Source organism: Esox lucius, chromosome 4 (assembly GCF_011004845.1).
Source record: "Esox lucius isolate fEsoLuc1 chromosome 4, fEsoLuc1.pri, whole genome shotgun sequence".
NCBI classification, from domain to species: domain Eukaryota; kingdom Metazoa; phylum Chordata; class Actinopteri; order Esociformes; family Esocidae; genus Esox; species Esox lucius.
In genome coordinates this window covers 33,469,462-33,481,709 of record NC_047572.1, presented here as the reverse complement: position 1 = coordinate 33,481,709, position 12,248 = coordinate 33,469,462, and the positions used below count along the sequence as shown (strand labels likewise).

At 40.4% G+C, this 12,248-nt stretch overlaps 1 protein-coding gene across 2 annotated transcripts; it reads right to left on the bottom strand.

Moving 5' to 3' along the window:
* Positions 1-222: 222 nt before the first annotated feature.
* Positions 223-12,230, bottom strand: nox1 (NADPH oxidase 1). 2 transcript variants are annotated; one of them, XR_829528.4, is made up of 14 exons: positions 12,120-12,230; positions 11,770-11,865; positions 11,498-11,608; positions 9,755-9,839; positions 9,067-9,212; positions 8,511-8,692; positions 8,297-8,423; positions 5,079-5,171; positions 4,696-4,937; positions 4,333-4,495; positions 2,022-2,168; positions 1,813-1,937; positions 1,129-1,316; positions 223-591 (listed from the first exon to the last, which is right to left on the bottom strand). XR_829528.4 is itself a non-coding variant. In XM_010903361.4 (13 exons), exons 1-13 carry the CDS (start codon positions 12,162-12,164, stop codon positions 1,190-1,192), a joined length of 1,689 nt encoding a protein of 562 aa, XP_010901663.1. In that variant the 5' UTR covers positions 12,165-12,230; the 3' UTR covers positions 223-1,189. The 2 variants fall into 2 exon arrangements, 1 of the variants encoding a protein (XP_010901663.1); XM_010903361.4 differs by having other exon boundaries at positions 223-1,316.
* Between the last annotated feature and the right edge of the window lie 18 nt (positions 12,231-12,248).

Below are 12,248 nucleotides of genomic sequence, written 5' to 3'. Positions count from 1 at the left end.
GGTGTAGAGAATTCTTGGAAACTGGTTCCAGGCTCCGGACATTTACTGTACATGGAGCACAACGTTACATCCTACTGAACCCTATGAAAGTTATTTAGCTGAAAGTACCATTTGTCCAAATAACTTCGGGTGGTCAGGCCGGCTGGCACACCTGACTCCTTCAGCTCGAACAGAGCCCTTCAGAATTGTTGACATCCTTATGTAAAGAATAGCAAAAAAGGCTGAGGAAAATACATTTTATTTAATCAGACAAATAAAGCTTTTTGGCTAAATGGTCATGCAGATATAAACCTGCAGTCCAATGTGAAGTATGGTAGATATGTTGTGGAGCTGTTCTTTATTCTTTTGCTTCCAATAGGCCCTGGGAACCTGGATACTTGGCTTCATCAAGAACCAAGAGATTTTAAAGCAAGCTCTGGCTGCCCCTACTTGGATAAATCAACAGTGATCAAAAGAATTCCTCCAGATCCACACGAACGTTTCACTGACCGTTCCAGTCACTTGACAAACCTGTGGGGTGAGCTGAAGAGGAGAGTCCACAAGCAAGGAAGGTTCCAGAGTTTGTATGAATGAAAGTTCTCAGATCCCTTCCTGTATTCAGCATCACCAACAAACATGGAAGACTTATCTTGGGTAAAGCAGGTTACACAAAGTATTAAATGGAGGATGCCAATCAATGGTCCAGATATGTAAGAAAACAATGCTTAAGAATAGTTTTCATTGAACAATTTCACCTCAAATGCTCAGATGAGTGTAAGATCAAGATGAAAAACATTCTTTACCAAGCAGTCTTACAACTCTGGAGGACACTGTATGTAACACAGTAATTTACAGTAATCATAAAATGTACTTCTGTACAAACATCTGTGATTAATAACATTGTGGTTAATGGATCAAAACAAAGGACCCAGCCAATCCCTGAGTGGTACAAACTGAAGTACAGGTTTTGTTTTTTCTGTGGACAGGGAGTGTCAATACTCTGTGACGGTAGGATTTAACAAAGAGTATTCAATAGCTGACAGACAACCAACAAATGTCACTGTGGCAGCCAGCTCCGTGACAGCACATGAGAATCTGTCATTGTCTATTGTCTTCAGAAGAATTGTCTAAAACATATTTGTCGCAAACCTTCAGGAAGTGAAAAGAACCAGCTTGTCCTGCAGAGAGTGCAAATACGGTGTTATATTGCTCAGAAGTTCTCCTGGTTGAAGTAGAATTTGGTCTTTCTGGGATCCACGTCAGTGTACTTGACACATTTCTTTGCCAAGACGGAGGCTAAGGCGGCCGGGCCACACAGGAATGTGCCCACCACTGACCTGTGGAGAGGAGAAAAATACAGAACTGTCTAGGGCACACAGTAACCATAGACTTAGAGGAATCACTCCTGCTATTATCAGACAACTAGCCCTTCCATTCATGAACGTCTGCTATCTGACAACTAGCCTTCCCGTTCATGAACGTCTGCTATCTGACAACTAGCCCTCCCGTTCATGAACGTCTGCTATCTGACAACTAGCCCTCCCGTTCATGAACGTCTGCCATCAGACAACTAGCCCTCCCGTTCATGAACGTCTGCCATCAGACAACTAGCCCTCCCATTCATGAACGTCTGTTATCTGACAACTAGCCCTCCCGTTCATGAACGTCTGTTATCTGACAACTAGCCCTCCCGTTCATGAACGTCTGTTATCTGACAACTAGCCCTTCCATTCATGAACATCTGCTATCTAACAATTAGCCCTCCCATTCATGAACGTCTGCTATCCGACCGATTAAATCTACACAAGAGAACTGTCCCGTCCACAAACTTACGTTGGATTCTCTGCTCGCACTTGTTCGAATTCCTTGTCCCAGTTGGGTCGGCCGTAGTTAGTCTTCTGCTTCAGACCGGTGATGACGTCTGTGTCCTTATCAGCATGAACCATCACATGTGTTGCCTGAGGCGGAAGTAAGATGACAGATACAGTACTGTATACTCTGTGTGTGTGTATGTGTGTGTGCTTTCCGGCTGCCTCACATACTTGGCTTTGGTCCCATCCAGTGAGGAAGAGTTTGTAGGTGAGGAAGTCGCCCATGCCCCTCTCCTCCATCTCCCGTTCCAGCACCTGCAGCAGGTCTGCAAACCATTCGAAGGCGTGGGTCTCTCTGCACAGCCAGTAGAAGTAGATCTGCAACCAGGAAGTAATCATGACAATGTCGTTTCAAACCAAGTAATACCAGAGGAAGTGGAACAGCTGGAGGGTTAACACATCACCTCTGATATAAAAAGGACATTATATTATTTATATTATAATTATATTATAATTATTTTCATAAACTGTCCGTGTGTTAAACTGTAGTAGTAAGAGTAGTAGTCAGGGTTTTATTCACTATAAAATGCCCAAGCATGTTGTGCTGTAACGTTGTACAGTAACTTAAAGATGTAACTACTTCAGCCTAGCCTAGCACATGACATATTTACCCTGAACTGAACCCAAGGATTCATCCAAAAATATTTAATGTCTCCTTTACAGACATTTTTATTATATATTGATTATAATTGTGTTACATGCTTTTTAAACATCTATAAAATACACATTGTTGTGTGTGGTAATACAGTATTGTTTCTTAATCCAACCTTATTTGACACATGGAATAGAGGCGGGTAAATGTCTACATAAGGTATACCAACACAACTGAGCAGAAAGCCCATTTTAGCATCATCATCATCGAAGGCATCCACCATTTTAATCAGTATCACTAAACGTTTTATTGCCAAGTAAGTTTCACAACAAACAAGGAATTTGTTCTGGCTGTTGGTGCAACAATTAGGACAAAAAGAATAAGGGAAGTAAAAACAAATAAGAACAGTGGACTGAGCAGAAAAACTGTAGATGGAGAAGAAATAAATTACTAAAGAAAATATGTAAGGTGCAAGATTTGTCCAGTTGAGGGTTGTGTGTGTATGTGGGGGAGGGGTTATAGATTTGTCTAGTTGAGGGTTGTGTGTGTATGTGGGGAGGGGTTATAGATTTGTCCAGTTGAGGATTGTGTGTGTATGTGGGGAGGGGTTATAGATTTGTCTAGTTGAGGGTTGTGTGTATGTGGGGAGGGGCTATAGATTTGTCCAGTTGAGGGTTGTGTGTATGTGGGGAGGGGTTATAGATTTGTCTAGTTGAGGGTTGTGTATGTGGGGAGGGGTTATAGATTTGTCTATTTGAGGGTTGTGTATGTGGGGAGGGGTTATAGATTTGTCTAGTTGAGGGTTGTGTATGTGGGGAGGGGTTATAGATTTGTCTAGTTGAGGGTTGTGTGTGTATGTGGGGAGGGGTTATAGATTTATCCAGTTGATGGTTGTGTGTGAATGTGGGGGGGGGGGGGGGGGGGGTTATAGATTTGTCTAGTTGAGGGTTGTGTGTGTATGTGGGGAGGGGTTATAGATTTGTCTAGTTGAGGGTTGTGTGTGTATGTGGGGAGGGGTTATAGATTTGTCCAGTTGAGGGTTGTGTATATGTGGGGAGGGGTTATATATTTGTCCAGTTGAGGATTGTGTATATCTGGGGAGTGGGATATAGTCAATTTGGTTCATGGTCATGGGGCATGTCCATGGCCTACTGCTTTAGGACAGAAACTGTCCTTGTGGCGAGAGGTTTTAGTCCTGATAGACCTCAACTTTCTGCCTGAGGGGAGAGCATTGAGTAAACATGCAGTAAAGTAGCAGGGACCTGATGACCCAGTCAGCTGTGTGGAACCTAGTTAATGTTAAAGGGGAAGACACCTTTCTTAGAAATGTCCATGCATTCACAGTCTCCATTATGGGAAATATAGGGAGGTTTCCTTCAACCTTCTTATTTTAACGAACAACAGTGCACTCTTAATATCTCACCCGGCACAGCCAGAAGAGGACTGGTCACCCCTCTGAGCCTGGGTCCTCTCTAGGTTTCTTCCTAAAATTCGACCTTCTTAGGGAGTTTTTCCTAGCCACTGAAATTCAACACTACTGTTGTTTGCTCCTTGGGGTTTAAGGCTGGGTGTCTCTGTAAAGCACTTTGTGACAACTGCTGTTGTAAAAAGGGCTTTATAAATAAAATTTGATTTCATTTGATCCTGTCAAAAATGATACTGTCTTTTCCAGGTTGTCTTCCCATGACCATGCCCTGTATCAAGTTAGTTTGCATTTGCACGAACCTTTCGTTAAACACCTGAATTAACAGATAAATTCTTTGTCTCAGAAGCATTCTAGTGCAGAGTGAAGGATGACGACTTTGTTAACCAGTCAAACTGGTTTTCTAGGTTTCAAGCTGTGTAGATAATACCTCCTCTGTAAAATCAGATGCTGTCGGTCCCACCTACCTTTCTGGTGCTCAGCTTGGGGTTGGACTCTTTGGATTTGTACCAGATGGACTTGAGGACAGAGGCAAAGGGAGTGACTCCAATACCAGCACCAACAAGCATGGCCACTTCGTAGTCAAACACATCCTCACTGGCTGTGCCGAACGGACCGTCCACGCTCATTCTAAACGACAGGGGTTGAGTCAAGGCCCACAGCAACGATTGGCAGGAGGATTCCACCAGCTAAAGTTAACTCTCATTCAGTAATTTACATCTGTGCATCTGAGATGGACCTGTGATGCCTCACACTCATCAAGAAAGATGCGGGTCTGGCAGCCACAGTATTAGGCAGTGGCTGCTTTTCTTTAGAAACTGGGATCTTACTTGGGTCCCTGAGCTCCCGCGGGAAGCTGCTCAACGACGCTGATGAGTTTCTGGGTCCAGTCCCCTGCGGAGCGGATGTGCACACTGAAGAAGTCCTCTTCGGGCGCAGAGGTCATGGTGAAGGGGTGCCACTCCAGCTGGGAGATGGATGGACAATTCAGGAAGACATATTGGCCCACATCCATCTTGAAACCATTCTTCATCAGCTGCAATTCCAGCACTTTGGATGGCCGTATCACAATCTGAAAGAGAGTGATGTATTGATTATCAGACCACTATCTGAAGAAGGAGCGTGATGTATTGATTATCAGATCACTGGATGAGAATACACAACATCTGTCAATCACACTGAAGGGTAACTGGTTATTGCAGAGCACACTTACCTTTCTGTATTGGACGCTCTGCAAGTAGCGGACGAAGCGTAACAAGCGCTCGCACACATAGAGGACCATGGGACCAATGACCCACATCCAGGTCTGTAGGGAGATAGGAACACAGCTTATACTGGATCTGTGACCAGAACCTTCCCATAACAGATGTTGTTTTTGGTTGTACACCATTTGGGTGAGATTGAGATGTGTCAGTAGACATCATCCACCTGAAAAACATCATCAGTTTACTAAAGAATACTATAGAATCTACTGTATAATTCAAAAGCATTCTGTAGTAAAAAAAAAATACAACGTAGAATACTATACAACCATTGAGAAAATGTTATTGAATGTATCGGAAAAATACTATGTCCAAACACTACATTCTATTGCTAAAATACAGTTAGGTCTGGAAATACTTGGACACTGACACACTTTTCATAATTTGGGCTCTGTACGCCACCACAATGGATTTGAAATGAAACAACCGAGATGCAATTGAAGTGCAGACTTTCAGCTTTAATTCAAGGGGTTGAACAAAAATATCGTATGAAACGTTTAGGAATTGGAAAAATGTTCATACAGTCCCTTTATTTCATGGGCTCAAATGTCATTGGACAAATCATGAAAAAAATCTAAATTTGTAATACTTTGTTGAGAATCCTTTGCAGGCAATGACTGCTTGAAGTCTGGAACGCATGGACATCACCAAACGTTGGGTTTCCTCCTTTGTGATGCTTTGCCAGGCCGTTCCAAGCCCTCTCCTTACTTCTTCCCAAAATTCTGGTACAGGTTGACCTTAGTTTCATCTGTCCAAAGAATGCTGTTCCAGAACTGGGATGGCTTCTTTAGATGTTTTTTTGGTAATGTCTAATCTGGCCTTTCTATTCTTAAGGCTTATGAATGGTTTGCACCTTGTGGGTGAACCCTCTGTATTTGCTCTCCTGAAGTCTTCTCTTTATAGTAGACTTGGATAATGATATGCCTACCTCCTGGAGTGTGTTCTTCACTTGGCTGGATGTTGTGAATGGGTGTGTCTTTACCATGGAAAATATCCTACTATCATCCACCACTGTTGTCTTCCGTGGACGTCCAGGCCTTTTTGTGTTGCAGAGCTCACCAGTGTGTTCTTTTGTCCTCAGAAGGTACGAAACTGTTGATTTGGCTTCTCCTAAAGTTCCTGCTATCTCTCTCTTTTTTTTTCTTTTTTGCAGCCTATAGATGGCCTGTATTACTTGTATTGAGAGCTCCTTTGACTGCATGTTGTGGGTTCACAGCAACCACTTCCAAATGTGAATGCCACACCTGGAATCAATTCCAGACCTTTTACCTTTTTAATTGATGAAGAAATAATGAAGGTATAGCCCACACCTGTCCATGAAACAGCTTTTGAGTCAACTGTCAAAATACTTTTGGTCCCTTGAAAAAGAGGGGCTACATATTAACAAGCTGTAATTCCTAAACCCTTCCTCCAATTTGGATGTGAATGCGCTCAAATTAAAGCTGAGAGACTGCACTTAAAGCCCATATTCATTATTTAACTGTAACATTTTGGTAAACAGTCAAAATAACAAAAACTTGTGTCAGTGTCCAATTATTTCTGGACCTAACTGTATGTAAGTATAGTATTGAACAGTATTTCCAAAATGTTACACTATAAAATTTATATTTTTGGGCATTCAACTGACAACAGGTTTCCATGGGTTTTCAAGCATTCTCAGGTTTTATAGTACCATGAATGTAACTTTATGCTTTGGTTTTCAGTCAAACCCCTCCTGTTTGAGGAGCTGTGTGGCATTTTGAGGCGCATTGGAGGACACGTGTCTACAACTTCAACACTCCCGTTCCTGCTTTGGAGTTGCTATAAGGCTATAATTGTGAATAGGACATCATGAATGATGTGTCCTATGGGTGAATGATTCAACTGGAATTTGGGGACCATGATGTTATGGGACAGATTGGACATTAAGCCAGGACACCAGAGACAGTCCTACCCTGAAGTTATCATTGGACCTTTAGTAACCATAGACAGTAAAGAGGCGCACAGAACATCCCATTTGAAAGACTGCGCCGTACGCAGGCCAATATCCCCCTCACTACCCTGGGGCTTTGTGATCATCAGACCAGATGGACGAGTGCCTCCTACTGGCCCCAAAAACACCACTTCCTGCAGCCTCTGGTGTCATATTCAGGGACCAATCGTGATTGGCTTTTGAGAGAAGCCAAGAGAGGGATATAAGGTGCCTATCTGCTGGAAGAACACAAAACATAGGCCTAATTATCGTGTGTCTCAAATTCCTTCCAACAAGATCATTAATTTCATAGAAAAGATTTGATAACGTTGAGCAAACGTTTTCATAAAAGTTGTTGACATCTACAGATGCTATGTGAGTAAAGAGGACAGAAAATATCAGAAAATGATTGTTATAGTGGATCAGGGTCCAGAGCCTAACCTATTTTCCATTAGTAGCTCAGGCATTCCTTAAGCTGGATACACAGACTGAAAATACACAAGTTTATTATGAAAGCGATAATATTGGAATGAATACCTGTAACGTAAAAGCTGTATTTATCCATTTAAATACATTACATTGAAAATGTTATTTGATGTTATTTAAAAACATCAAAGTTGTGATGACATAATTTAAAGATTAAACATAATTTAAAGATCAACTCCAGCTCCAGATGGATAATGAATATAAAATGTGGTAAATGATGTTCTGATAACAACATGCGTCAGCTCTTTTGGGCTGGTTGGCCTAGAAACAATCTGTTTTCAATGTAGTGATAGAAAACAAGGTAGATCATGACCTTTGTAGAAAGACAACATTGTCATTGATGATTTCTTTTCACTCAGTCTACTTAATTTCCTGGTCCACTCCACATTTTTAGGAGAACCTTATTTAATGTTTAAATCATCTTTGTTGAGCTACAATACATTGTTGATACTTTGAAAGGACCTGAACACAATGTGCAAATAATGTAATATTGGTAACAGGGTTTTAAAATGTGCCTTAAATGCTAAAATGTTTCAGGAAAGTGTGTCAAAATAATAAAACCATGTATGAATGACTGTCATACCTGACAGGAAAATAAAAAAACATTGTGTTTTACTGTCATCGCATACTGCATGTTCCCCCCCCAGAATATCTGGTGGAAACATACCCCTGGTGAGAAAAGGCACATACTTGATTCTTGACAATTTTAGAATACGCAAATTGACGTCTTACCTGTGGAAACCCTCCAGCAAACTGGGGAATGGGACAATTTTCCTCCATCCCCCACTCGTCTACTTCATCATCACAATGCTTAGGATCATGGGGTGGGTCGGTGGCTGTCTGACCCCGCACGATTCGCCTGTAGACAAAGGACAACCTGTAACGAATAACCACCGACCAACATCTCCCCTGGAAATGAACAGAGCTGATCTTGACCAAGCCTCACCCGGCACCATGGAACACCAGTCCAGCAAAGAACACAATGAAGAGGTGGTGGGTGAACCAGAAGACCTCAAAGTAGCTGCGCCTGATGACCTCCATGGATGAGGTGATCATGAGGATGAGGGCCAACGTGATGACCACGCCTGTGAGCCCAGCGATGGATGTGAACACCAGGAGAATCGGAGTCTGAGGCAGAAGGAGATGATCAGAACGAACCCAGTTATATTAGCCATGAGCCTGCAAAAATGGCAGGACCTTTTTCGAAACATTGGTGCTATTGAAAATGACTGGGACCTCTAGTTACAATGACATATAAAGCATGATAATACAGTAGTAAAATATTTACGTGATCTCTAGTTACCAGTAGATTTTTGGCAGACATGCATTTCAATGTGTTAACTGCTACTTGCTCCTGCTATAACAACTTTTTTGGGTCAATGTGTAAAAAAACTGTAGTGCTTTGTGGTGTGTTATGGTCCCTCTTGTAAAAGAGATTTGTTCTTCATGACACCAAGCTAGTAAAATACACGTGAAATACATTTAAAAAAGATCATCCTCACAGTGGATAACGAGCGGATTGGGTTGAGGTAAGTGGTGTTGGCTGTGTCGCCCAGATTAGACAGGGCCGTGCTGAGCTCGTCATAATCCCCATGTCTACTGTTGTAGTACCGCTCCGCGTTCACCAAATGGGCAATAATGTGAACAGCTGCATCAACAAAAAACAGGAAAAACGACAGGTTTGATTCTGGTAATTTGTTAATTCGTTAGTTAATTGACCTCATAGATTTACATTTGAATTTAATATCAGTTTTAAACTTGGAATTGGGTGGCCAACTAAGGCAGGATAGTAACTCCACTTACAGATCATTCGCATTTAACCAACATATTACACATTCAGCCCAAAGTGGAAGGTTTTAAAATGTCACCAAAGGACAGAAATGCATAGAAATCAATAAAAAGTTGGTTTAAATATCCTGCATGCTTGCACAGATAATAAAATTTATAGTTTTCAAAAGTGGTTATCAATCTTTTAAGAATTTGAATCTACATTGACTGATTTACAGGTATTCCTCCAATGAAGCTAATGTTTTCAATGACATCTCTAACTAAACCCGGTTAGAGCTATGTATTACAATAACACCAGAATCAATAATTGGCCTCAGTCTCCTCCGCTCTTTCTACTCTTTTAGCCACGTAACTTCAAGACAGGTTTCAAGGTTATCTGATCATAAAGCAGGAACTCCAAACCTGTCATCAGGGCTATCATGTAGGCCACAAGCTTGTGGAAACTGATGTTTTTGTCCAATTGTTTCCTTATAGTTCGTCCACAGCACTGAAACAGCAAGAAAAATAAGTAAAATACAAATAATTAGGGAAATGCCAATCAAAGTCAATAAAAGCCCATCAACATCACATCTATCGGCAGAACAAATCAACCATTTAATTCTAAAATCTGTTTTATAGTTCAATCAATCAATCAAATGTATTTATAAAGCTGTTTTTACAACAGCAGTTGTCACAAAGTGCTTTACAGAGACACCCGGCCTTAAACCCCAAGGAGCAAACAACAGTAGTGTTGGATTTCAGGGCCGTTATCTTCAAATAACAACTTTTACACATGATGTGTTGAAATTAGACCATTTCACTGCATGACCCCACCCTCTAACTATCCCCAGGCCAGGTCGTTACACTCAGTGGTGTAAAGTAAGTATATTTTTCTATAATGGTCTTAGAAACTTCAAACCTGATGCCTAGTACTTTAAAAACAGCTGGCCTACTTGTTCAAGTTTAGATTTGATGAAAATGGTCTTGATTTATTAATAATCAATAAAACATTTAAATCTGTGTATCAATATGTTTTTCAAAAAGTATCTAGAAACATCAAACATGGCGCACATTAGTCTAAAACAAGCTGGCCTAGTTGTTCAACCTTTGTTTTGGTGGAAACTGTTTTTTTTTTACTTACTAATACTCAATAAAACCCATGACAATAAGTATATCTTCAACTTATTTTTCAATAATGGTCATAGAAACATCAAACCTGATGCATATTAGTCTAAAAATAGCTGGCCTACTTTTTCAAACGTTGTCTATTTGAAGTCATTTTGGATTTATGTATAATAAATGAATGAAAATACATTTATTTCTGTACATTTTCAATATATTTTTCAATAATGATCATAGAAACTTAAAACATGATGCCTAATACTCTATTAATAGCTGGCCCACTTGTTCAACATTTGTTTTGGAGTGGAAAATATTTATTGATTTATTAATAATCAATAAAACATTAAATCTTCAATATCTTTTTCAAAAATGAAAATAGAAACTTCAAACCTGATGCATATTAGTCTAAAACAAGCTCCTTGTTAAAACATTGGTTTGGTGGCAAAAATATTTTGTGATTTATTAATAATCAATAAAACACACGTAATCTGAATATCATCAAAATCTATTATTAATATTCAATAAATCAATGGAAAAAAGTTCAATTCCATATACCTTCAATACACTTCTCAATAGCGGTCACGCACACTTCAAACCTGATGTTTATTATTCTAAAATTTGCTGGATTACTTGATTATTTATAAATCCATAATTACTTTTTTCACCAAAACAAAGATTGAACAATTAGGCCAGCTATTTCCAGTATTACATGCATCCAGTTTGAAGTTTCAATGACCATTATTGTTCCACTACATTTAAGATATATAAAATGTAACGTGTTTCCATTAATTTATTGATTATTAATAAATCAATAAAGACCCTTTTGACCATATGAAATGAGGTATAGTATTTAGCATGTGGATTGGTGTTGATGAAAGTTATTTTTAATACTATAATCTTCAGCTGACATGTCGGCAAGTACCTGGTTTGCTTTTACCACGGTCCCGAAATGTGGAAGGGTGCCGGAACCGAGGTACCAATGTGAATGTCTGTTGAATCTCAAATATGAAACTGATTTCACCTCGGTCGAGAACCGGGTCTTACCATAAAGGAGCCCCGGATGAGAGACAGCAGGTTCCGACACACAGGCAGGAGAATCAGCATGCAGTTGAAGTTGAGGACCGCTGCAGGAGCTCTCGCCCACGACAGCGCGGACTGAAAGACCAAAGACGCCGATGTCAACACGCAAGGCGCTATCCAACATAACTTCAGTAACACTCGGTCATGACGAACGACGTATTCAATCAAATGCATGCATTATGGTGCATGTGACTTGCTTATACCATACACGTCCTAAATGGTAGGGTAAGACTCACCCCTAAAATGTGTCTCGTGTAGATAAACCGATCCCCCAAATCGTACAAGAAGTAGAACCAAACAAACAGGAATGTGTTGATGGCCATCCAGACCACCTGTATGAACAACCAGTACGTTATCACAACAGGGGAATAACCATAATGTTATTCATTTATCTTTTTTAATTAACACTCATTCATTTTATGAAAAATACTTTTCAGGACTTCAATAAGGATATTAAAAGTCATCAATACGCATATTGGGCATCAATCTGATTCGCAACCTGGCGCTAGACAGAAGCCGAAATAATTCATCGCATTCATTTACACGAACTCTGCCAGTATGAGTTCGTTAGAATTCATGTTCTTACCAGTATGAAGTACGTCAGCCCATGGTTAATAATCCAGTTACCCATTTTGAAGGACTTCAGCCAGGAACAGTTAAGTGCACTTGCATCGTTACCAGGTGTTTTTTATACTTGCACATGCTCAAACCACGC

Coding starts and splice junctions, on each gene's coding strand:
- nox1 (XM_010903361.4), bottom strand. CDS start 12,164: ATGGGTAACTGGATTATTAACCATGGGCTGACGTACTTCATACTG. Junction 9,213..9,754: donor CATGATAGCCCTGATGACAG/GTTTGGAGTTCC, acceptor TTGTTGATGCAG/CTGTTCACATTATTGCCCAT. Junction 8,693..9,066: donor CAATCCGCTCGTTATCCACT/GTGAGGATGATC, acceptor CTTCTGCCTCAG/ACTCCGATTCTCCTGGTGTT.